The 24,410-nt window shown below is 42.8% G+C and overlaps 1 protein-coding gene across 2 annotated transcripts in view; it reads left to right on the forward strand.

Moving 5' to 3' along the window:
• The first annotated feature begins 616 nt into the window (after positions 1 to 616).
• The window catches only part of HSF2 (heat shock transcription factor 2), a 39,226-nt gene continuing 15,432 nt past the window's right edge, over positions 617 to 24,410 (forward strand). For both annotated transcript variants that reach the window (XM_077813007.1, XM_077813008.1), the window contains exons 1-5: positions 617 to 790; positions 14,283 to 14,391; positions 14,541 to 14,668; positions 15,536 to 15,660; positions 21,109 to 21,184. In XM_077813007.1, coding sequence (XP_077669133.1) covers positions 617 to 790; positions 14,283 to 14,391; positions 14,541 to 14,668; positions 15,536 to 15,660; positions 21,109 to 21,184 — 612 coding nt within the window. The remainder of the gene's footprint in view (positions 791 to 14,282; positions 14,392 to 14,540; positions 14,669 to 15,535; positions 15,661 to 21,108; positions 21,185 to 24,410) is intronic.

The following is a 24,410-nucleotide window of genomic DNA, read 5'->3' on the forward strand; positions in this document are numbered from 1 at the left end:
GGCAGCCTTCCTGACCAAGCTGCTCCATTGGAGGAGTCACAGCGGGCTGGCCAGAAATGTTAGATGGGCCACATTCAGCCCGTTGGCTATATTTTGCCCACCCCGATATAAGGCACAATTAGGGCTGCATCATCTCCCGCAAACACTCTCTCCAGTGCTAATGTATTACCCCTTCATATAGGTAGTTTCTTGAATGGGTCGAGGATGACAGGTTCCTTCCCAAACTGCCCCAGCCCTACTCCTCACCCCCGCGCCTTCGTCCCGCCATGCCGCCCACTCCTGTTTTCCTGAGCTCTAGGCTACACCCCCGCCTTGTCTCTCACGTGCATAACACTCACGTTCCCCCGCCTCGGGCAGAGAGTCACTTCCCGATTGGCTGGGGCGACTCCTTATTTACATAGAATCTCAGAGTGAGGTTCCGCCCTCCCGCTGAGCGTCGCAGAGATTCCCTGCGCCGTTCCGCGTTCCCTCCAATAGGAACGCTGGACTGACGCTGTTGTTGCACGTGAGGATGCTGCACGTGGGCCCGTTATGTAAAGGGCGTGTGGCGGAGTAGGGGAGTACCACACGCGCGCGCAGGCGCGTGAAGCCCGCGTTCTGTAGGAGGTAGGTGCGCATGCGCGCACGCGGCCCGGCCACTCCAGCCTCGCTCCATCCTGGTCCTACCACAACGACAATGAAGCAGCAGCAGCCGGCGGCGGCCGCGAGCGCGGGTGTCCCGGCCTTCCTGAGCAAACTGTGGGCGCTGCTGGGGGAGGCGCCCAGCAACCAGCTCATCACCTGGAGCCAGGTAGGGGCCCCGGAGACTGGGAGCCGCCCTCCCCCACCGGGCAAGAGACGCGTCTCACACACCCCCCCCCCCCCCACGCACACACGGGAAGATGAGGGCGGACTGAGCTGGGGAGACGGGCCCCGCTCGGCGTGGCCGCGCCTCCCTCCCCACAGCCTCAGGCAAGAGGGGCCCGACGCCCCCTTTCCTCCCCCAGGGCTAGTGTGTCCTGCACTGGGGGTGGCAGAGCCGCCGCTGCCGCCTTCCCTCCCCCCCCCCCGGGGTAGCTGGACTGAGCCCCCGCCCCGAGCACAGGGGGGCCCGCAGCGCCCTGCCCGCTGTCGCGCGGGGGGAGCAAACCCGGAACCTCCCTCAAGCCAGGTCCGTTCCTTCCCCGTCTGGACCCAGAAACTCCTCGTGCGTGTCCGCTCCCCCCTCCCCGGTCCCGAGCTGCCGCCGCTCGGCGGGGCACGGGCGGGGATTTCTCGGTTCTGGGCACCGGCCTGGCCTGGTTCAGGGAGCAGATTTACGCCGCGCGTGCGTTGGAGAGTCTCGCTCCGCAGCGGGTTCAGTCTCCTGCCCCGACCCCACAGGATAAAGTGTTGGGGGGTGGCTGTCGCGGAACAGGCTCCGTACCCCAGATCAGCAGGTTCCAGGTTTCGGGGTAGCCTACAAAACGATGGGGCGGCAAGGGGATGGGGGTGGGAAGCTCTGAGCTTGTAAAGGAGATTGTGTGGCCTGGTTCTGGGGTGGATAGGTGGTGGTGAGGCACAGCTGGAGTCTGAAGGTGATTTGGTTTCTTAAAATGTTTTAATGAGAGGGTTTCCATGTTTCTGCCTTTTTCTCTCTGAGTATCCCTACTCTGTAGTAGTTTTAATTTTATTATATATGATGCATATTCACATTTTTCCTTCCAGTTTTGAGGGTAGGAGGAGAGGCTGCTTAAACAAACTTATTGGATATCTACTCTATTGGAAAATATGCACCAACCTTATAAAGTGTTTTTCTCCTTAATTTGATGAGGGTGTAGAAATTAGTTGTCCTATCTCTTCCACATGTAAAACATAATAGTGTCATCTCTAGTAAATTCAAAAATGGTCTTTGGTGTGTGAGCAATAGAAATAGTTTCGGATAAGTGCACATGGGTGTTGATGCTTGTTGGCAATGACGGGGGGAACTAAAAGGATGTGTAATTTAAAAAAAAAAATCACAGGACGATGGCACTCCCCTTTAGTTAAAGCAGCAGTTCTCAAACTATGGGTTGGGACCCCATTTTAATGGGGTCACCAAGGCTGGTGTTAGACTTGCTGAAGCCAAAGCCCGAGCCCCACTGCCCTGGCTTAACCCCGGGGTGGCCGGGCTCAGGCTTTGGCTTTGGTTCCCTCACCTGGGGTGGTGGGGCTCAGGCTTTGGTTCTCAACGCCCCTCCCCCAGGGTCACGTAGTAATTTTTGTTGTCAGATGGGGGTCACAGTGCAGTTAAGTCTGAGAACCCCTGAGTTAAAGGAGTACTTACACTACACTAGTAAGTTCTTTTATTCTCAAGTTCTTTTGCATTTTGCCAGCCCTACCACTGTGACTCATTGGACCAGCTCTTCGAACATTATCATATGGATTTTTTTAGGAGATGGTTTGTTTTCAGTAGGAACAACTTGGGACAGGTAAACTTATAGCATGAACAAACTAGTGATGACAGGGAAAGCAAGAAATGCTGTTTAAAAGTACTCGCTGCAGGTTAGCAACAGCTCAAGAAGGAGATCTTGAAGTCATCATGGATAGTTCTCTAAAGACATCTCAATGTGCTGCAGCAGTCGAAAAAGCTAACAATGCTAGGAACCGCTAGGAGAGGAATAGGACAGAAAATATCATAATACCGCTATATAAATCCGTGTTACTTCCACACCTTGAATATTGTGAGTACTGGTTGCTTAACCTCAAAAAAGCATATTAGAATTGGAAAAGGTACAGAGAAAGGCAACAAAAATGTGTAGGGAGGATATGATGGAGGTCTATAAAATCATGAGTGGCATCGAGAAAATGAATGGGGAAGTGTTAATTACCTCTTCACATAATACAAGAACCAAGGGTCACCTATTAAAATTAATAGGCAGCAAGCTTAAAACTAATACAAGGAAGTGCTGCTTTACACAATACACAGTCAGCTGGTGGAACTCATTGCCAGGGGATGCTGTGAAGGCCAAAAGTATAACTGGGTTCAAAAAAGTATTAAGTTCACGGAGGATAGGTCCATCAATGGCTGGTGTCCATGAAGGCGCGGGCACTGGCCACTATCGGAAGACAGGATACTACCGGGCTAGAACAATCATTGGTCTGACCCAGTATAGCCATTCTTATTTTCTTATGCTCTAACGTAACTATGACAAGCATTTCTCCTCTGCTAGAGGAATGGGGTGACATTTGTATTGTGCTTCACTAAATTTCTTTCTACTGTGGATCATAAAGTAAAATAATGTTTTGCATTTACATAGCATTTTCAATCTATAGCATTCAAAGCACTTTACAAAGATAGGTAAATATGTCCATTTTAAAGAGGGGGTAACAGTCACAGAGGTTAAGATAAAAGAAAAGGAGAACCTTTGGCACCTCAGAGACTAACAAATTTTCTAACATGGGTTTGTTTTGTTGTCTCATTTAAGTGAGTTGAAGCACTGTGAAGATTAGAGCCTCGTTGACTTGTCCATGGTCATCTTTACTAGTTTGTGATGCAACTGGGGCAAGCTCGCTGTATTTAAAATTAAAATGTTTCTGTTCTGTAATATTTCTGTTAACAGGTGTTAAACCAACTGCTAAGAAAATATTTTAATGTAGGTCATGTCTACACTATAAACTTAAGTCTTAAGTTATATCGGCATACAACCACTGCAGTTAGTATGTGGCTTGTGTGCATGTGTACTTTGCTCCTTGTGTTGACAGTGCATGCATTCACCAGAGTGCTTGTATCAACGCAGAGTGCGGTGCACCAGGGGTAGGTATCCCATTGTGCAATTAGCCATCATCCAGCGCGCATCTTTTGGAAAGCTTTGGCAATGCATGATGGGGCCAAAACGAGTTGTGCAGGGGTGACTGGGAGCATGGGGCTAACTTCCTAGTTTTCAACTGTCTCCATTGCATAATGTTGTGTGCCATAATTTTTTGTGCCTTTTTTCAAAATCCCACAAATCCATGTGGCCCTCTTCCCACCCCCCATCCACTATCTCTGACAGAATCATGGAGCCTGCACAGCTCTGCACTGTTGTCATGAGCGTTGCAAGCACAGGGCATGCAATCCTGGAGTCTTTTGCAGAGCCACAAGAAAAACCAGATCAGTGAGGAACATGATGATTCCCTTGGAGGACAGATTGCTGTGCGACATAGCGAGAACCAGTTCAAGATTGTTGGTGGCATTTACTTAGCACCTTCAGGTGGTGGAGCACCGTTTCGGGCCCTGAGAAACACTCACTGACTGGTGGGATCATGTGGTAAAGCAGGTTTAGGATGACTATCCGTGGCTGCAGAACTTCCGGTTTCTTAGGGCCACATTCCTGGAGCTGTATGCCAAGCTTGCCCCAATGCTTCAGCAGTGGGACACCAAAATGGGAGCTGATATCACACTATAGACACGTGCAATGCCAGATTGTTACCAGTCAATTAGAAATCAGTTTGGTGTCAGGAAATCCACTGTGGGGGCTGTTGTGATGCAAGTCTGCAGGGCATTTAATCACCTCCTGCTAAGCAGGACTGTAACTGCCAATGTGAAGGATATAGTGGATGGATTTGTAGCAGTGGGGTTCCTGAACTGCAGTGGAGTGATAGATGGCATGCATATCCCTATTTTGTCACCAGACCACCTTGCCACAGAGTACTTCAACAGAAAGGGCTACTTTTCTATGGTTATGCAACCATTGATGGATCACAGGGGACCTCTTCACCAACAGTGTGGGCTGCTCAGGGAAGGTGCCTGATGCTTACATCTTTAAGAACACAGGACTGTTACAAAAAGCTACAAGCATAGGCTTCGTTTCCTGACCGGCGGATTACCATTGGGAATGTTGAAATATCAATAGTGATCCTGGGGACCCAGCTTCCCTATACCCCCCTGGCTCATGAAGTTGACAGCATCAGGGAATGATTCAACTATCAGCTCAGTGGGTATAGAATGACAGTTGAATGTGCATTTGATCATTTGAAAGTTCACTGGTATTGTTTCCTTAAAGATTGGACCTCAATGAGAAAAATATCCAAATGGTTATTGCTGCCTGCTATCTTCTGCGTAATGCATGTGAAGCAAGGGGCGGAGCGGGGAGTTTCTGCCAAGGTGGAGCTACTATCTGCTGAATTTGAACAGTCAGATACAAGGGCTATTAGAAGAACTCAGTGTGGAGCTGTGTGGCTCAGGGAGGCTTTGAAAGACCATTTTAAGAGTGAGCAAGAGTAGTGTGGGGTGTTGTATGCTCTACCTGGCGTATCCGGTCACAAAAGAGTAGGGAGTGCTGTGGTGGTTACTGTAAAGGAATATAACATTGACAATGCACCTGTTAAGTTTGTTTGAGAATGATTCTTTGAGTTGTGTGACATTGTGCATATGTTTTGAACTAACAAAGATGAATTATTTCCAAACAATAAATATTATTCTGTAACGATCAGTGCAAAAAAACCCTGTGCAACTTTAAAATAAATACAGTATGTTAATTTCTGTTCTTTTAATTTATTAAGTTATGATGGGGAAAGAATTTTCATGTCCGTTTCAGCTACACGAACATCAACCATGGCTTTCACAAGTCTGTGTAGGTCAAACTGAGGTTGTCTGTAATGTCCCCCAGAGTGGAGTAGTAGGGATACTGCAGGCACATGGAATGATGCAGGGTGGAGAGGGCAGTGTAGGGAGGTTCTGATATTGAGTTCTCAGTGGGCTGCAGAAAAAGGCAAGCTCAGGATTGTTGAATCTGTAGGTCCACCAGAGTCGGCAGCATGTGTGCTTATTGCCTAAGAAGCCCCATTATGTCCTGGTGCATCTCCCTCTCCTTTTCCTGCTTGGACTCTTGGGCCTTTCTCCTCTCCACTCTTTCCTTCTCCAGGCTGTCTACAGTGCATAGGACCCTGTGCTCGTGGTCCCATGCAGCACTAGCTTGAAGGATCTCCTGGAACATGTTATCCCAAGTAGTGTTTTGTGTGTTTTTTTTTTTTTTCCTTCCCTCCTCCTTGTTTGGCTGAGGTGTTCTGTGGGCGTGGAGGGGCAAACCCCGAAGGCCACAGTGGCAGCCTCTGAAGATAAAACACACAGAGGTACCATTGTTCATGCATTCACTATAATAAGCAAGATTTCAGAATCTTAAGTTATTCCATTTGCTGTCCGCAAGCAATCCCAAGCAGAAGTGAGAATGGTTTAAAATAGTAGTCACTGCCCCAGCTCTGGTGAGTATGGCCCACTGGGGGAAAAGGAAATGAGGGATTTGCTCGGTTGCATGATTCTAGTCGTATAGGGCAATGACACTAAATGCTGTCACTGTTTTCCACAGGCAGTGGTGATTTTAGCTGATATGTTACTCCCTTGGGTCACAAAGGCTGCCGGCTTCCTGAAACTGCTCAGGCCCATATGCTGCTAGCCTGTGTACTGCAATGGTGTCTGCTGAAGCTATTGCTGAGTGGCATGGGAAAGTGTCGTACCAAAAAGAAAAAAAATAAGGCAACCCTCCCTAGAAACTTTCAACAGAAGATTGCAGAATGCCTCCATGAAAGCTTTGAGATATCTCAGGATTCCAGGGATGTGGTTGTGTACATAAGAATGGCCATAGTGGGTCACACCATAGGTCCATCTAGCCTGGTATCCTGTCTTCAAACAGTGGCTAATGCCAAGTGCTTCAGAGGGAATGAACAGAACAGGTAATCATCAAGTGATTAACCCCATTGCCCATTCCCAGCTTTTGGCAAACAGAAGCTAGGAACACCATCCCTTCCCATCTTGGCTAATAGCCATTGATGAATAGCCTCCATTAATTTATCTAATTCTTTTTTGAACCCTATTAGTGTCTTGGCCTTCACAACATGCCCTGGCAAAGAGTTCCACAGGTTGACTGTGCATTGTGTGAATAAATATTTCATTTTGTTTTAAACCTGCTGCCTATTAAATTCATTTGGTGACTCCTAGTTCTTGTGTTATGAGAAGGAGTAAATAGCACTTCCTTATTTACTTTCTCCACCCCAGTCATGATTTTATAGACCTCTATCATATTCTCCTCTCCCACCCACCCACCGTCGTCTTGTTTCTAAGCTGAAAAGTCCCAATCTTATTAGTGTCTTCGCCTATGGAAGCCGTTCTATACTCCTAATCTTTTTTTTTTTTTTTTTTTGGTCCTTTTCTGAACCTTTTCCAATTCCAAATATTTGTTTTTGGAGATGGAGCGACCCCATCTGCAGGCAGTATTCAAGATGTGGGGTACCATAGATTTATATATAGGCAATATATTTTCTCTTATCTGTATCCTTTTCTAAGTGATTCCCAATATTGTGAGTTTTTTGACTGCCGCTTCGCTTTAAGTAGATGTTTTTAGAGAACTAGCCTCAATTACTCCAAGATCTTTCTTGACTGGTAACAGCTAATTTAGACCCCATCTTTTTATATGTAAAGTTGGGATTATGTTTTCCAATGTACATTACTTTGCATTTATCAACATTGAATTTTATCTGCCATTTTGTTGCCCAGTCACCCAGTGTTGTGAGATTCCTTTGTAACTCTTCACAGTCTGTTTTGGACTTAACTCTGTTGGGTAGTTTTGTATCATCTGCAAATTTTGCTAACTCACTGTTTACCCCTTTTTCCAGACCATTTATGAAAATGTTGAGTAGTACAGACCCCTGGGGGACACCACTATTTACCCCTCTCTATTCTGAAAACTGACCATTTATTCCTACCCTTTGTTTCCTATCTTTTTAACCAGTTACTGATCCATGAGAGGACCTGCCTTCCTTATCCTGTGACAGCTTACTTTGCTTAAGAGCCTTTGGTGAGGGACCTTGTCAAAGGCTTTCTGAAAATCTAGGTACACTATATTTCCACATGCTTGTCCACATGCTTGCTGACCCCTTCAAAGAATTCTAGTAGATTGGTGAGGCATGATTTCCCTTTACAAAAACCATGCTGACTATTCCCCAACAAATCATGTTCATCTATGTGTCTGACAATTCTGTTCTTTGCTATGGTTTCAACCAGTTTGCCCAGTACTGAAGTCAGGCTTACTGGCCTGTAATTGCTGGAATCATCTCTGGAGCCCTTTTTAAAAATTGGCCTCACGTTAGCTGTCCTCCAGTCATCTGATACAGAAGCCGATTTAAATGATCGGTTACAAACCACAGTTAGTAGTTCAGCAATTTCACTTTTGAATTCCAACAGAACTCTTGAATGAATACCATCTGTTCCAAAAACCTCCTCTAATGACACCTCAATCTGAGACAATTCCTCATATTTGTCACCTAAAAAGAATGGCTCAGGTTTGGGAATCTCCCTCACATCCTCAGCCATGAAGACTGATGCAAAGAATTCGTTTAGTTTTTCCCTCAATGGCCTTACCATCCTTGCATGATCCTTTAGCAGCTTGCTCATCCAGTGACCCCACTGGTTGTTTAGCAGGCTTCGTGTTTCTGATGAACTTAGCAATTTTTTTTATTACTTTTTGAGTCTTTGGTTAGCTATTCTTCAAATTCTTTTTTTTGGCCTTCCTAATTATATTTTTACACTACATAAACTGCTCACCATTCCCCCTCCCTGCCTAGAGGGGAATGAAAAGTAGATAGCAGTTCTAGCTCTCTTGGTTGTAGCTCTAGCTCTCGTAGCATGAATAAATTAATGGAAAGTCATAAGATTCTGTCCTGGTACTTTAGGCGTGCCATTCCTGAAATTGAAAATGGTGAGGTTACACATTTAGGTGAGGTTCCTTCCCTTGCATTGGGCTTGACTGGCTGAACTGTGGTGGCGTCAAAAACAGGTTCTGGCTTGCTGCACAGCTGGGCCCCTCAGTCACCTGTCCTCCATACACCACCACCACCTCCTTGCTGTTCATAGCCAGGGCTTGTGACTTGGGCTTCTCAGAGGTATACTCAGTGCTGCTGGGGTTGGTATCGGGGAGTGGGGGGGGGGGTGTCTGCGCTGATTATGGCATGCCACTCTTCGTAAAAGCTGCAGGTTTGTGGCTTGGCACTGGATCATTTGTTGCCCTCCCTGGGTGTCTGCTGTGCCTGCCACATGAAAAGCAAGGAGCTGTGGTACTGCTGCTTGTTCTTTTTGTAGCCCTTCTGCATCCCCTTAGCAATCTGCTTGTACATGTTGACGTTTCTAAGGCTGGATCGGAGCTGTGCCTGCATAGCCTTTTCTCCTTACAGGCCTGGGAGAGCCAATATCTCCTATCTGCTCCAGGCAGGAGTGCATCTGGAGCATGCAGCCGGTGTGGTCAGCTAGGCAGTTGCATTTAACCATGGAGAGCTACTAGGTGTGCTGGCCAAACTGGGCAATCAGGAAAAGGAATTTAAAAAATTTGCAGGGCTTTAGAAAGGTAACTTCTGGTCTCTGTAATCCCTGGCCAGAGGAGTTAAAAATGGTGACCAGAGAGGTCAGTTGTGGGACAGTTGTTGGGGGGGCAGTTAGGGTTGAAATAAGTAACACAGTCTGCATTCCCACTAACCTAAGTATATCAATCATGTCTGTATGCCGATCAGAGAGGTGGTGTTACTATATCAGCGTAATGGGGAATTTAGAGTGGTGGGAGAGCAATTTGAGTACAGACACATGCACAACTAGGTTCATGTAAGCTGCCTTGTGTGGACCTAACCCTGTAGTGTAGACTAGGTCTCAAACTTTCCAGTGCTTCCTGAAAGGGAAGCTGATCCAGCTAGTCCTAGTTATACGGGCCCTCTCTGAAGTATTATGATGTCATCTCCCACTTAGATATAAGTCCTATTCATGATAGAACGCTGTAGGCACTTCTCCTGTATCAGAAACTTCTTTAAACAATGTTGTTTTTTAGTATATAAACAACTGTGGTATTATATTGAATCACTGTAGGAGAAACAGGAGTTGGAGATCTCACCTGGTATGAACTTACGTTTTTGCCAATTTTACTTTTTGTTTAATATTAGTTTCCCTTGTCTGGGAATGGGAACTCTAAATGCTTTAACTGACCATTCAGTGTGATCTAGTTTTAAGTAGCTTAAGGACCTGTATTCTTAGCAGAAATGTTGTTGTGACACTTTACAGTCATAATGGATGTTTTATCTACGAGGATTCCAAATGCCGTACAACTCATCCCTAAAACATTACATACGCCGTCTCTTAAATGGATACACAAAAGCTGGTCTAAGATAACACTGCATTAGTTATTTTTTTTTTACTGGAAGTGAAGAATAACTTGTTTGTTTGTAATTGTCTAGGGAAGTTTGTCGAGGCAGAAATTAATGATCATATTTGGAATTTGATCAAAAAGACATTGGCATATAGGTAATCAGACCTTTGATTTAATGTCACGTTTTACAGCACTAATAGTTGTGAATTTCAACAGATACCATTTCCCCTTATTGTAACAATGGAAGAACAACATTGTCGTGGTTGTGTTAACCTCTGGTTCTGACTATTTTCATTGAAATAATGTAGGGATATTGATCTGTAGAGAATGAAACTATCAAGATTTTAAAATCTGGCATACAGTGTTTCAGGCTTTGCTTTTTACATCACTTTTCTTTTGAGCTACACTTGATTTAAAGGGATTTGGGAAATTTTCCAGAAATCTATTAGCTGGATACTAAAGAAGGCCTTTTCTACACAGGAGAAATTTACCTATCTGAGCACTCATTGTTCCCATCATTTCAAGTGTGCTTTTCATCCGCATAAAAAGGACTTTAAATGATTGTCAGGGGAGCAACTATTGGTGAAAGTAACCCCAGAATTTGTAGGGGCAGATCTCAATTGTGCATCAATCAGCTGACTCTCAGATTGAGTGCCACCATAGACACAGTTCCTGTTGGTACAGTCGGTGTAATCTTTAACAGCTCTGTCAGGTAGTGAACCTCCTTAGTTACATCAGTGAAGAGTCCTTTCTCTGCTCTCTTCCCCCTCCTCCCCTACACCCCCCCCATGGTCCTCAGGTCAGCTGCCAGTGATTCCACTGCGGATTGCTGACTGACACTGTGCTTTGCCTTCTGCCATACCTTTGCAAAGTGTCCCCTGCCCCTCAGCCATGCCCCCAAATTCGAGCTCTGCAACTTCTTAGATGGGAACCTCTTGTGATTTGCCAGTTGCAAATCCCATTCTGAGGAACCACATATATGGTTCCTCAGAGCAAAGCTGTCATTTATGGACCTTCAAATGATATTCCTAATGGTCTCTCAGTTCTCCCTATTAAGCTAGGACGAACTGTGGCTGCAGAGGTGTTTTTGTGTTGAAAGGCAAAGAAGTGGAGGCTTGTCATCTGGAGCTGTCATCAGTGACATCTGTCAAAGATAACAACCCACATCTTAAATTGAGGGCAAGCCTGATGTATGTAAGGGCAAAATATAAACCAACTAAGGTAATCAGTTGGGATGCATTCAGTCATCTTTGTGCTTCACAATTATTTGAAGCACAAACAGCTGAATAGCTCTACTATAGACAAGGCCTGACCGTGACAGTAAAGTCCTTATCAAAGTTCAGGATCAGTGTACTGGTGAGAAGACTAGCCTCCCTCACACCCAGCTGCATGGACATAGTGAGTGTAGAGATTTCTAGCAAACTGCTGTTCCTGGACTCAACAGCTTCATCTTTTACATTAGTCTCTGGCTAACTGGTATTGGATAACCTTGAAGTTCCTATCCTTTTCTAGCTACTAGAGAGGAAAAAGAGATCTCAGTCTCTTTTCTTTCTATCAAGAACCTCTTGGCTGCTATGAGAAAGAGGGTCACTAAGACTTCACTCCTTCCCAGAGCTTTCCCAAGCAGCAAATGAAACTGACAGGATTCTGTACAGTTTCATTACTCCAGTAGTGTTCAGTGTAACTGATAAGTCATGGTAATTTGTTCTGCTGGTGCTTGAGGAAGCTATGAGCAACAGCAGAAACAATGGAGATAACTGTCTGTGCACTCAGGAAGATATCCGTTTAGATTCTGTTCATATTCAACAGGTGTCACAGATCCAGCTGGGCATACCTTGCTGGCCCCCCATTGGCCTGCTATAAAGAAAATCCAAGCCTCTGTCTGTGGATCACCAGGTGTTTTAACTTCTAGACCCTGAATGATGTCTATCCACCTACCCAATCTTGGGGTCCATTGGCAAACGTGCACTCCAACAATTCCTTCTGAGATCTGGAACCCACTGTCTAGCTGCCTAGCCCCCCTGGGTTCAGTGGTAATCCTGTACCTAAACACAACCTCTCCCAGACCTCCACACCAAAGGAGTGAAAGCATCTGGTAACAGTTTCTGTCTCTGTCTCTCTCTCTCTCTCCTCTCTCTCTGGATGCACACAGTGATTGTGATGCAGTTCTCGCACTGCTAATGCATTTTTTTTGCTCATGGGGAATTCTGTAGAATTCAGAATTCAGGCCCCCTACAGATTTTGGTTTTTCTCTGCAGAATATAGATTCTGCTGGAGAGGTGAGGCAGTTACACCTTTTGCCAACGAGGAACTCCTGTTGGATCAGAAGAGAGGGCAGCCAGCTGGAGAGGCTGTGTTCCTCACAGTGGGGCCAGGAGAGGAGGCACTGGACTGACAGAGCAGGGCACATGGGGCTGCTGGGGTGAGGCTGTCACAGAATGGGGTTCAGAAGGGCTAGTGGAGGGACAGACTGGGATGTCTTCCGTTCCATACCCACACCAAACCACCCTCCAGGTTCATTCCCTCTCCCTCAGCTCTTCCATTACCCCTAACTCCCCCAAGCCTTTCACACTGTTTCTGAGGGGTGCAGGAAATCTATTTTTGTATTGTATTTTAAATGAATTACTCAAGCTCTGTACTAATACGCCTTGTAAGAAATCTGTTTGCCAAAAAAAACCATTTCCTGAATCTTTCTTTTTGTATGTATTGTTACAGACATATATGCTGATCGGTATTTTGAAATAAATTACCAAAATAACTGAAACTGGCGTGATTATATTATTGTTTTGACAAAGAAAATATGCAGAATTTTAAAATATCATACACAGAATTTATAACTTTTTTTGGTGCAGAATTCCCCCAGGAGTAATTTTTGCTGTTTATAGTTAATCATATGCAGCACAAGAGAGAGTACAGATTAAATAGAAAACAACAAACATTCTTAACACATTGCATCTTGCTAGCTCACCCTTTTTGGGGGGAGCTATTGCTGTTTGGGCAGGCAGGGTGTTCCCTGCTTCATGCAAGCTGTTACATGATGATTGGTCTCTCCCTCATGGAGTCACTTCTCCAGTTCGTATGATCTTTCTCTTTCCAACTACTTTTTCCTGTCTGGCTCCCTCTGTTCCTGTGGTTTTCCTATTTAAACCCCACCTCGTCACTTGGCCTCTCTTGTTCTGCTCTTAGTAAATTTCCACTGTTTCTCTCTTCCCCCATTCCCTCCAGAGGGGTAAGATTACACTAGTTTATCAAAGGTGTAGCTGCTTCTTTTAGTATAACTTGTGTGGTCAAAGTGCTATCATTAATCTTAAGTATTCCCCATTGTCCCTGAGTGGTGTGTAGCTGCTACAGGTCCTATCAGCAGTGGTGGAGCCATATACATATACAGGCAGTCATGATTAAGGCTCTGATTTAGTCACGGAGGGCATGGTATACATGGAATCCGTGACTTCCAGCGGCCTCTGTGACTTCAGCCTGCGGTGGTCGGGAGCTGCAGAGTCCCCCACTGCCGGAGCTGCAGAGTCCCCCACTGCCCGCTGGGGCAGGAAGTTGTGGGATACCCACGCCGTCTCTGGTGGGAGTGCCCCGCTGCTGCAAACCGCTGGGGCTGATGGGCAGTTCTGGGCTGCTGGAGGAACCCAAACTCCTGGCCCCCACAGATGGTGGGAACCCCCCAGAGCTCCCAGCTTCCCACCACCCCCGAGCAGCAGGGGACACCAGGAGTTGCAGGCAGCAGGGGTACCTCACAGCTCCCAGCTGCTACAGGCAACTCCTAGTCCCTGCAGTTGCCCCGCTTGAAGTAGTGTGGGGATTCGCAGATCACCGTTTTGTCAGGGATATTTTTAGTAAAAGTTAGGGACAGGTCACAGCTTCCATTAATTTTTCTGTTTTGCCTGGACTTTTACTAAACATATCCATGACAAAATCTTAGCCTTACTCATGATACAGCAGTTTGCATAGTAAAGTTCATAATGTCATTCAAAATTCATGCGTTTGTATAGACAGATTTCCAAATAGTCACAGATAGTTCTTTGTAAGTACAAGAGATAGAAACTTTTTTCCTAATAAAATGTTTTGGGGGAGGGGGAGGAACGATATCATCTCATAAGATGTTAAGTATCTACTGTGCCCCTTTATAAAAACAGATTTTTTAAAAATTAAATACAGTATGTGCTCTTCTTTTAGAATGGCCAGAGTTTCCTGGTGTTGGATGAACAAAGGTTTGCAAAAGAGATTCTTCCCAAGTACTTCAAGCACAACAACATGGCGAGCTTTGTGAGACAGTTAAATATGTGTAAGTTTTTTAGTATAGCTTTCTTTCTTAAAAATTATCTAATCGTACTTTTTTTCACCCAACCCTTAAAAATGGATGGATGACGTTGCAGCAGTAAAGTTCTGAATTCTGTAGTGTTTTCTTTTCTTCATGGTTAAACTGTTTTTCAGATGGCTTCCGTAAAGTAGTCCATGTTGACTCTGGCATTGTCAAATTGGAACGGGATGGTCCTGTGGAGTTCCAGCACCCATACTTTAAGCAGGGCCGTGATGATTTGTTGGAGCACATTAAAAGGAAGGTGAGTAAAAGGTCATACAAAACACATGGAGCATTGGCTTCTTTTAGCTAATCTTGTGAACAGATGGAGTGGGCGTGTCAGTCAGTCGCAACTGGCGACTGTTGACATAGAGGCCTGCAGTCACAAAGGAATTTTGGATTTTACTTTTAAAGAGAAAATGAAATGATTTGCGCTTCTTCAGAGTAATCCCCTCTTTTTTTATATATAAAAAACAGTGAATGAGACGTGTGTGTGTGTGTGTATATATATGTCTTTCACTGTTTTTTATTTTTCCTTAATTATTCATTATAGTAAATCAGCAGCCCACCAAAGGGATGAGAAAATTACAAAACAAATTTATTCTTAAATTTTTATAAAACAGTTGTGCTTTTTTTTTGTTCCAACTACAAATTGTACTATTTTGCTCTTGCATTCACCAATATAAATATATAGCACAGTTTACTTTTTTAAAAAAACATGCAGTGATTCCCCTGGGGAGAGGATAAGATATTATGTATGTCACTTAATATGACACTGGAAGGTGCTTGGGTGCCACAGTGATGATGGCTATGTAAGAACCTGTATAGAGTAGAATAGAACTGTGTGTTTATAAACCTTTGACTTTTTTTTTAAATACAAGTCAACTTTGGTAAAGGGGAGAAAACTGTAAATATACTAGTTTTACAATTTTTAATTTTTAAACATGCTCAGTGATGTAGAAATTATCAAAATATATAGTATGACATTCCAGGATAAATAAAAGTGATTTCTAGTGCTGATTATTCAGCCTGTTTCATAACTACTAATTTATTTTGAGTAGTAGTAGGAGAGAAATAACATTTAGCATTCAGAATTTCATATTGCATCATGGGTTTTTTACTTTTAAAGGTTTCCTCTTCAAGACCCGAAGAAAATAAAATCCGTCAGGAAGACCTGTCCAAAATCATAAGCAGTGCTCAGAAGGTGCAAATTAAACATGAGACCATTGAATCCAGGCTGTCTGCCTTAAAGAGGTAAATATTACTTTGTGAGAGAACTGTTAACTTGCATTAGTATTCACAAATAGCGCTTCAGACAATAAATTTGATCAGTTTGAAGCTGCAGATCTAGTAAGAAAGACATTGGTGTTTAAAGTCCTACTCTTCGCATGTGTTATTGGGGCTTGGTTGTGAGACTGCTGCAGTGTATAAAAGTTGTTTTGCAAAAAGATCAGATTTAATTTTAAATACTTCTCATGTTTATTTGGGAAAGAGAATTTAAATGGAAATAGAATTTTTACAGAAATAAAATGTACACAACTTATCAGTCATGTGAGTTGGTGATTGAGCAGTGGCAATTAAACTCTATTAGAATTTTAAAATACTTAGGATGAATAATCATACTTGCCTTTCAAAATAGGAGATTTGAAGATTAGTGTTATGAAGTTTTATATTGTAAGTAGTGATTTTGATGCTCGAGTTTGGGAGACGGAGCTAAATTTTGTGGTACATTCCTACCAGTTGTTTGAACGTGATTTATGTAATCTTTTTTATTATTACTTCATTCCTCCACTGTTAAATTCCCAGAAAGATGTGCTCTATTGATGATTTAAAAAAAAAAAAATTGACTCAGAACACGCTTCTGAAGTTTTTCTGAGTCTCCTAGTATCATGCTAGAATTTGGATACTATGGTTTAAACAGTTCAGAAGTTTCAGCTATCCGTTTACTTTTACTCTGCTAAAGCTTTGCACTCTAAATAGACTTGTCATTGATGCTTCTGCTAATTTCTACAGAGATTAAAATAGGTTAGAATTACTAAACCCATAGCAACCATGAGTGAGAATACTATAGTTCTTAAAAATAGCTGATATTTACACTCTATAAAAATTAGTGGCAAAAGTGATTGGATAGCTCTGTAGTTTGGAATTAAGAAAATAAGAATGGCTATACTGGGTTAGAGGAATGGTCCATCTAACCCAGTATCCTGTCTTTGGATAGTGGCCAGTGCCAGATACTATAGAGGGAATGAACAGTGCCAGATACAGCAGAGGGAATTAACAGGGCAATTATCGAGTGATCCATCCCCTGTCATCTGGAGTCCCAGCTTCTAGCAGTCAGAGGCCTGGGGACATCCAGAGCATGGGGTTGCATCCCTGACCATCTTGGGTGATAACCATTAGTGGACCTGTCCTCCATGAACTTATCTAATTGTTTTTTGAACCCAGTTATACTTTTGGCCTTCAGAACATCTGCTGGTAACATGTTCTACAGATTGATTATGCATTGTGTGAAGTTCTTCCTTCTGTTTTATTTAAACCTGCCACTTATTAATGTCAGTGAGTGACACCTCTCTGGAGTGGCTCATCCCCTGAGAGTGACTATCTCAGGACAGACTGTCGGAAAACAAGGGCAGATGTTCCAAACTGGTAGCATGTTCTATAATTAGATGTCACCAAGGTGGTAACAAAGTGTACTCCTGGATCACTATACCCGTCTTACCATGGAGTCACAGACAGTCCCCTTAGGCTCTCTAGCCTTGCCACCCAGACAAACTGGACTCAGTGATAATGATTACATAAACCAGAAATCACACCTCATGAGGCTACTCCCTGTCAGGGTTCCCTCCCCACTCTGGGGTACAGATGTGGGGAGATGTTTCACCTGCTTGGTCTCTTTCTCCCCATCCAGAGAGGGAACAAACAAAGAGCACAAACAGCCCTTCTTCCCTCCTCCCCCCCCCCCCCCCCATCTTCCCCAGATTTGAAGGTATCTTCTTCCTCATTGGCCCTTTTGGTCAGGTGCCAACTAGGTTATTTGAGCTTTTTACCCCTTACAGGTAAAGATTCAATACAGCTACTTAGGAGGAATTTTATGCTACCCTTAGCTGTATGTTTATGAAACTCTCAATTACAAAGGATCAGTCATTTACCCCAAATCAGTTAATATTTCAGATCTGACACCAAAGACACTGCTGGCAGCCAATTCAATAGTAAACTAACTATAGATATATTAGCTTAACAAAAATGTGTTGTTGAGAAATTAAAGCAGGTAACGTATAATAACAAGTGAGTCGAAGTTCATAAATCCAAAAAGATAGCAGAAATGTCTTTTTTTGCCAGTTTCCCAAAAATCTTTCAGGGCTACCAAGAATAATTCTGGGGATCTCCATTGTCTTAAGTTACTCTACCCTGTTCGAATCCAAACTGTCCAGAGATAAAGGATCATTCTTTGAAATCCATTTTATAGCTGCTGCTTGCAGATCACAATCTGACAAAGGCTTTTATTCCTTCCATGGCCACTTTGTTTGAAATTAACATTTCCTGTTACCATCCTTAAATTCTTCATTAGCATTTCACACGATCTCTGAGTGATTTAGTTACAGGGTTATACAAACATTTGCAATTATGTAATAGCAAACTAGGATATTTCACTAGTTTTCATTAATTGAACACCTGAATACATTCTCATATTAACACACACTTTAATCTAGGGTCATCTAATTACTGGAGCATACATATTGTAACTGTAATTACAGGGGTATATGCAATGTAATACTATAGCTCTTACATAGAGGCTAGATAGATACATACATATATATATAGTGAAAACAACATTAGCATCTCTTTTGATCTCTATTAGCTAGGGCTGTCAATCGCAGTTGGCTCACGTGATTAACTCAAAGTTAATCGCGATTAATCGCACTGTTAAACAGAATATCAGTTGAGATATATTAAATATTTTTGGATATCTTTCTACATTTTCAAATACATTGATTTCAATTACAACACAAAATAGAAAGTGTACAGTGCTCATTTATGTTTTTGATTACAAATATTTGCACTTTAAAAATGATAAAAGAAATAGTATTTTTCAATTCATCTCATACAAGTACTGTAGTATAATCTCTTTATCGTGAAGGTGGAATTTACATATATAGATTTTTTTTGTTACATAACTACATTAAAAAACAAAACAGTGTTAAACTTTAGAGCCTACAAGTCCACTCAGTCTTACTTCTTTTTCAGCCAATCACTAAGAGAAACAAGTTTGTGCACATTTAGGGGAGATAATGCTGTCCGCTTCTTATTTACAATGTCCCCTGAAAGTGAGAACAGACATTCACATGCTACTTTTGTAGCTGGCATTGCAAGGTATTTACGCGCCAGATATTCTAAACATTCGTATGCCTCTTCATCCTTTGGCCACCATTCCAGAGGACATGCTTCCATGCTGACAACGCTCATTCCAAAAATAATGCATTAATTAAATCTATGACTGAACTCCTTGAGGGGAGAATTGTATGTTTCCTGCTGTTTTACCTGCATTCTGCCATATATTTCATGTTCTAACAGTCTGATGATGACCCAGCACATGTTCTTCATTTAAGAACACTTTCACTGCAGATTTGACAAAATGCAAAGAAGGTACTAATGTGAAATTTCTAAAGCTAGCTACAGCACTCGACCCAAGGTTTAAGAATTTGAAGTGCCTTCCAAAATCTGAGAGGGACAAAGTGTGGAGCATGCTTTCAGAAGTCTTAAAAGCACAACACTGTGATGCGAAAACTACAGAACCCGCAACACCAAAAAAGAAAATCAACTTTCTGCTGGTGGTATTTGAGTCTGATGATGAAAATGAACATGCGTTGGTCTGCACTGCTTTGGGTTGTTATCTAGCAGAACCCGTCATCAGCATGGACGCACATCCTCTGGAATCATGGTTGACGTATGAAGGGACATATGAATCTTTGTAAAAAAAATAAATACAAAGTTAGCACTGTACACTTTGTATTCTGTGTTGCAATTGAAATCACAATATTTGAAAATGTAGAAAATATCCAAATATATTTTAAAAAATGGTTTTCCGTTTATTGGTTAACTTGCAATGAACTGGGTTTTTTTTAGCTGGGAGCCGCAGGGACATGTGGAGCTGGGTAGGGAGCCCCTGCCAGCCCTACCAACCGCCATCACCAGTGGAATTTCCGTACCAGCCCCGCAGGAGTCCTGGACCATGTCTCTTCTCTCCCACAAGCACCCACAGCCCAAGTTTTACTTAGGGGTATATAGTAAAAGTCATGGACAGGTCACAGGCTGTGAATTTTTGTTTTCTGCCCATGACCTGTCCATGACTTTTACTAAAAATGCTCATAACTAAAACGTAGCCTTAATCACAGTGGGTACTTCTCTGTAAATTTCCAGTCGGAAAACTGGCAATTTGACATAGACAGCTGCTTCTTCATGTCAGTTCTTATTCCCTTTGACTGCTGTCTATTCCCCCAGAAACTCAGACTTCATACTTTTTTTTTTTTTTTAAATCTTTAGAAGGTATAATTAATTTGGAGAGAATACATTATAGAATAACAGCTGAAGAGAGATAATTTGATGAGGAAGGATAACTGGTTTTGGTTCACTGGTAGTTCCAAAGAAATAAAAAAGGGTTGAACAGAATCTTTGGCAAATTGAAAAACTCAGCAAATTTTGTTTGGAGTTGAAGAAAATGTTGTGTTTGTCCTGAAACGAACCATTTTGTTTCCAGACAGTTTTTAGCATCAAAACAAAGGAATAGAAGGGCTAGATTAACAAAATGGCAGGAGGGAGGTGGTATTGTCCCTTATAACCTTTAGCTGTCAGTGGCTAGGGCACTCACCTAGTATTGGGAGACAAGGGTTCATTTCCCCCTCAACCTGATACAGAACAGCAATTTGAAATTGGGTCTCGTGTATTGCATGACCGTGCTCTTATCACTGGGCTATTGCATATTCTGGTGTGGATCTCCGTCTGTCCTGTTGAAGCTATTTCACAGTGTATAAATTCATTACTGGAACAGGGGCATGTACTTGGTCTCCTACCATCAATGTGAATGCCCTAACATTCAGGCATTAGAATACTCACTCTGTCTCTGACCTGGTGACTGTTCAGGTATTTTATACAAAGTGGAACAGCTTTGACGGGAGAGTTGAGACATGCTGGCTCCACGTTGTCCTGTATCCCAGGGGTTAGGGCACTCTTCTCTGGTCTCCCATGCTGCAGTTCAAATCCCTGCTCCATATCAGGCGGGAAGGGGAACTGAACTGGAGGGATCTCCCATAGCCCAGACAAGTGTCCTAACTGTTGAGCTAAAACTTACAGGAGAGGCATCACTGCCACCCATACTTCTGGCTGAAATTATTTGGGTAATTTGCATCAGATCTGTGAATAGTTTTGGGTTGACCAAAACAGCACTTTATGGCAAATACATTATTTTTTCAAATTTTCCCCAGCTCTAATCAGACCATTCCCATGGGCTGCTTTGAGTTCTGTGCTATGTAACTTTCTTCCAAGGCTTCTGCCGATGGTACTTCATAGGAAGGATGTATAACTTTGTGAATTGTCTTAAAGAGCCTGACTTACTTATTTTTTTTTTTTTTTGTGAAACTGTATTAACGTAAGGGCTTTTTTTCTTAAGTTTGAGTTTAGCTTTCTAAATCACTTTTGTTGAAACAGGGAAAATGAATCTCTTTGGAGGGAAGTGGCAGAATTGAGAGCAAAACACTTGCAGCAGCAACAGGTTATTCGAAAGGTAAGACTTAATTTGTGGATTATACAGCTGCTTCTATCTGATATATTTTATGTGCACAGGCTGATTTATGTTGTCCTTACTCTGACTACCTCAGTCTATGCTATGTGAAATCTAGTTTTCTTTAAAATAGTAAGATCTTTAATCTTAGTTAACTCAGCATGTGGCCATCTATAAAGAGACTGAAGGATTACAGGGATGCCATCATGTTTGCCTCTTTACTTTCCTAGGAAAGCCCTCTCCAGGGCAACTTTAAATTGGCTTCTCCCCCTCCCTCCCTAGTTTTGGAGATGGCCTCCATTGGTAGAATCCCCAGCAGAATTATGTGTGAATAACTTGATGCACTAGCAGCAATTGAAGTGATTAAATTCTAAAATACATTTTAGGAACGAAGTAATGTTTTTGGTCACTTATTAGCTGATGTCAGCATGACCTGGTTCATTGATGCTGAAAATGAAATACAATTAAAAGGTTAATTTGAATTAAGCCATATAGTATGTAGTTAAAGATTAAAAATGTAGCTGTCAACTCAAAGCTACAATGGCGGACAGGATTCCATGGTCTCAAGGACTAGGATTTTGGGTTTTTTAGAGGAAGATCAGTAGATTTGGTGGTAGGTAGGATATAGAAGCAAATACTTATCGAACTTTTATTTTAAAAAATTGTGAAACTGATAAAATAGTCAAACAAAATACTTTATTCCTATTTTTACAGCATATCAGTTGCCAAGAAAAGAAGCAAAACTATATTTTTGTAAATAGCAAATTTTAAAAGTAGTTTCTTAAAGAGCAGAAAATGAAGCAAATGTGAGCTGTGTTTTGTACCACATGTTCCTGTGGGAGTAGTAAAATATTGGAGCATTTGAGAGAACATTCACTTGTTTACTCTTTCCCATGTGGCATCTGGGTCTCTTGATTTTTGGACTTGACAGTGAATTGTGTTCATTTTTGTTACAGAATATTTTTCTCTTCTGAAGATGTTTCTGCTGGGAATTTCTTTGACAGCCTCCAGTTCACAAATTTCATGTGAAACTACCTAGTAAAATAACTTGAAATCCTGTGTTAGATCACATCTCTGCCATGTTGTACCTATAGAGCATTTACTGTGGGGGGGTTCAGTAAGATATTCATATTCTTGTTGTTGGTAGGATCTCTTTCGTACAACACTGATCATTCCTGTGAACTTGTGAAATTGCTTGTTGGAAGTATTTGCAAGATACAGTAGTTTGTCACTAGTAGAAGAGCCTGTTGAACGGAAGCTGTAGATGGTACATCCAGGTTAGATCACTGGTCTAACCTTTTAGGGACCTAGTTTTATACCCTGGTTGGGCAGCAGGTAAAAACTATGTACATGTGGTCTTTGCTTCTATTTGCACATCATAAGACAACCATACAGTAAGCAATCTGTGCAGTGGAGGCTAGTGCTGAAGTAGCAGAATAGTTATATGTGCCTTGCTTGAACAAATGAAATTAGGCCTTCGGTTGTAAGTGTCCTAAACATTCAGTATCAAAAGCTATTTTAGTATGTCTCAGCAGCACTGCTATGGATACCCGCATGGCCCCACAGTATGCTAACATTTTTATGGCTGACTTAGAACAACGCTTCCTCAGCTCTCGTCCCCTAACGCCCCTACTCTACTTGCGCTATATTGATGACATCTTCATCATCTGGACCCATGGAAAAGAAGCCCTTGAGGAATTCCAGCATGATTTCAACAATTTCCATCCCACCGTCAACCTCAGCCTGGTTCAGTCCACACAAGAGATCCACTTCCTGGACACTACAGTGCTAATAAACGATGGTCACATAAACACCACCCTATACCGGAAACCTACTGACCGCTATTCCTACCTACATGCCTCCAGCTTTCACCCTGACCACTCCACACGATCCATCGTCTACAGCCAAGCTCTGCGATACAACCGCATTTGCTCCAATCCCTCAGACAGACACAAACACCTACAAGATCTCTATCAAGCATTCTTACAACTACAGTACCCACCTGCGGAAGTGAAGAAACAGATTGATAGAGCCAGAAGAGTTCCCAGAAGTCACCTACTACAGGACAGGCCTTACAAAGAAAATAACAGAACGCCACTAGCCGTCACCTTCAGCCCCCAACTAAAACCCCTCCAATGCATTATTAAGGATCTACAACCTATCCTGAAGGATGACCCAACACTCTCTCAAATCTTGGGAGACAGGCCAGTCCTTGCCTACAGACAGCCCCACAACCTGAAGCAAATACTCACCACCAACCACATACCACACAACAGAACCACTAACCCAGGAACCTATCCTTGCAACAAAGCCTGTTGCCAACTGTGCCCACATATCTATTCAGGGGACACCATCACAGGGCCTAATCACATCAGCCACACTATCAGAGGCTCGTTCACCTGCACATCCACCAATGTGATATATGCCATCATGTGCCAGCAATGCCCCTCTGCCATGTACATTGGTCAAACTGGACAGTCTCTACGTAAAAGAATAAATGGACACAAATCAGATGTCAAGAATTATAACATTCGTCAACCAGTCGGAGAACACTTCAATCTGTCTGGTCACGCGATTACAGACATGAAAGTTGCTATATTACAACAAAAAAACTTCAAATCCAGACTCCAGCGAGAAACTGTTGAATTGGAATTCATTTGCAAATTGGATACAATTAACTAACTTAGGTTACCTTGCATAATGACTTAGCCACTCCCAGTCTCTATTCAAGCCTATTTCCCCTTGTTTTTTCCTACACCCTCCTTCCCCCCCCCCCCCCCGACGTTCTTGTTAAACCCTGGATTTGTGCTGGAAATGGTCCACCTTGATTATCATACACATTGTAAGGAGAGTGATCACTTTAGATAAGCTATTACCAGCAGGAGAATGGGGTGGGAGGAGGTATTTTTTCATGCTTTGTGTGTATATAAAAAGATCTTCTACACTTTCCACAGTATGCATCCGATGAAGTGAGCTGTAGCTCACGAAAGCTTATGCTCAAATAAATTGGTTAGTCTCTAAGGTGCCACAAGTACTCCTTTTCTTTCAGTGAGTTTAGTTAACTTTTCTTGTCTTTCCATGTCTACATAGCTGCATTTCACCAACTCCATCATTATCTGTGTATGCAGCCTGTACCGTTGATATCATCCATACCTGTACCTTTTTTCAGTTAATCTACTGGAATGTTCTTCTCTTATGGCTTACCCAGAGAAGTTCTCAAGCATATGCA

Source organism: Eretmochelys imbricata, chromosome 3 (assembly GCF_965152235.1).
Source record: "Eretmochelys imbricata isolate rEreImb1 chromosome 3, rEreImb1.hap1, whole genome shotgun sequence".
NCBI classification, from domain to species: domain Eukaryota; kingdom Metazoa; phylum Chordata; order Testudines; family Cheloniidae; genus Eretmochelys; species Eretmochelys imbricata.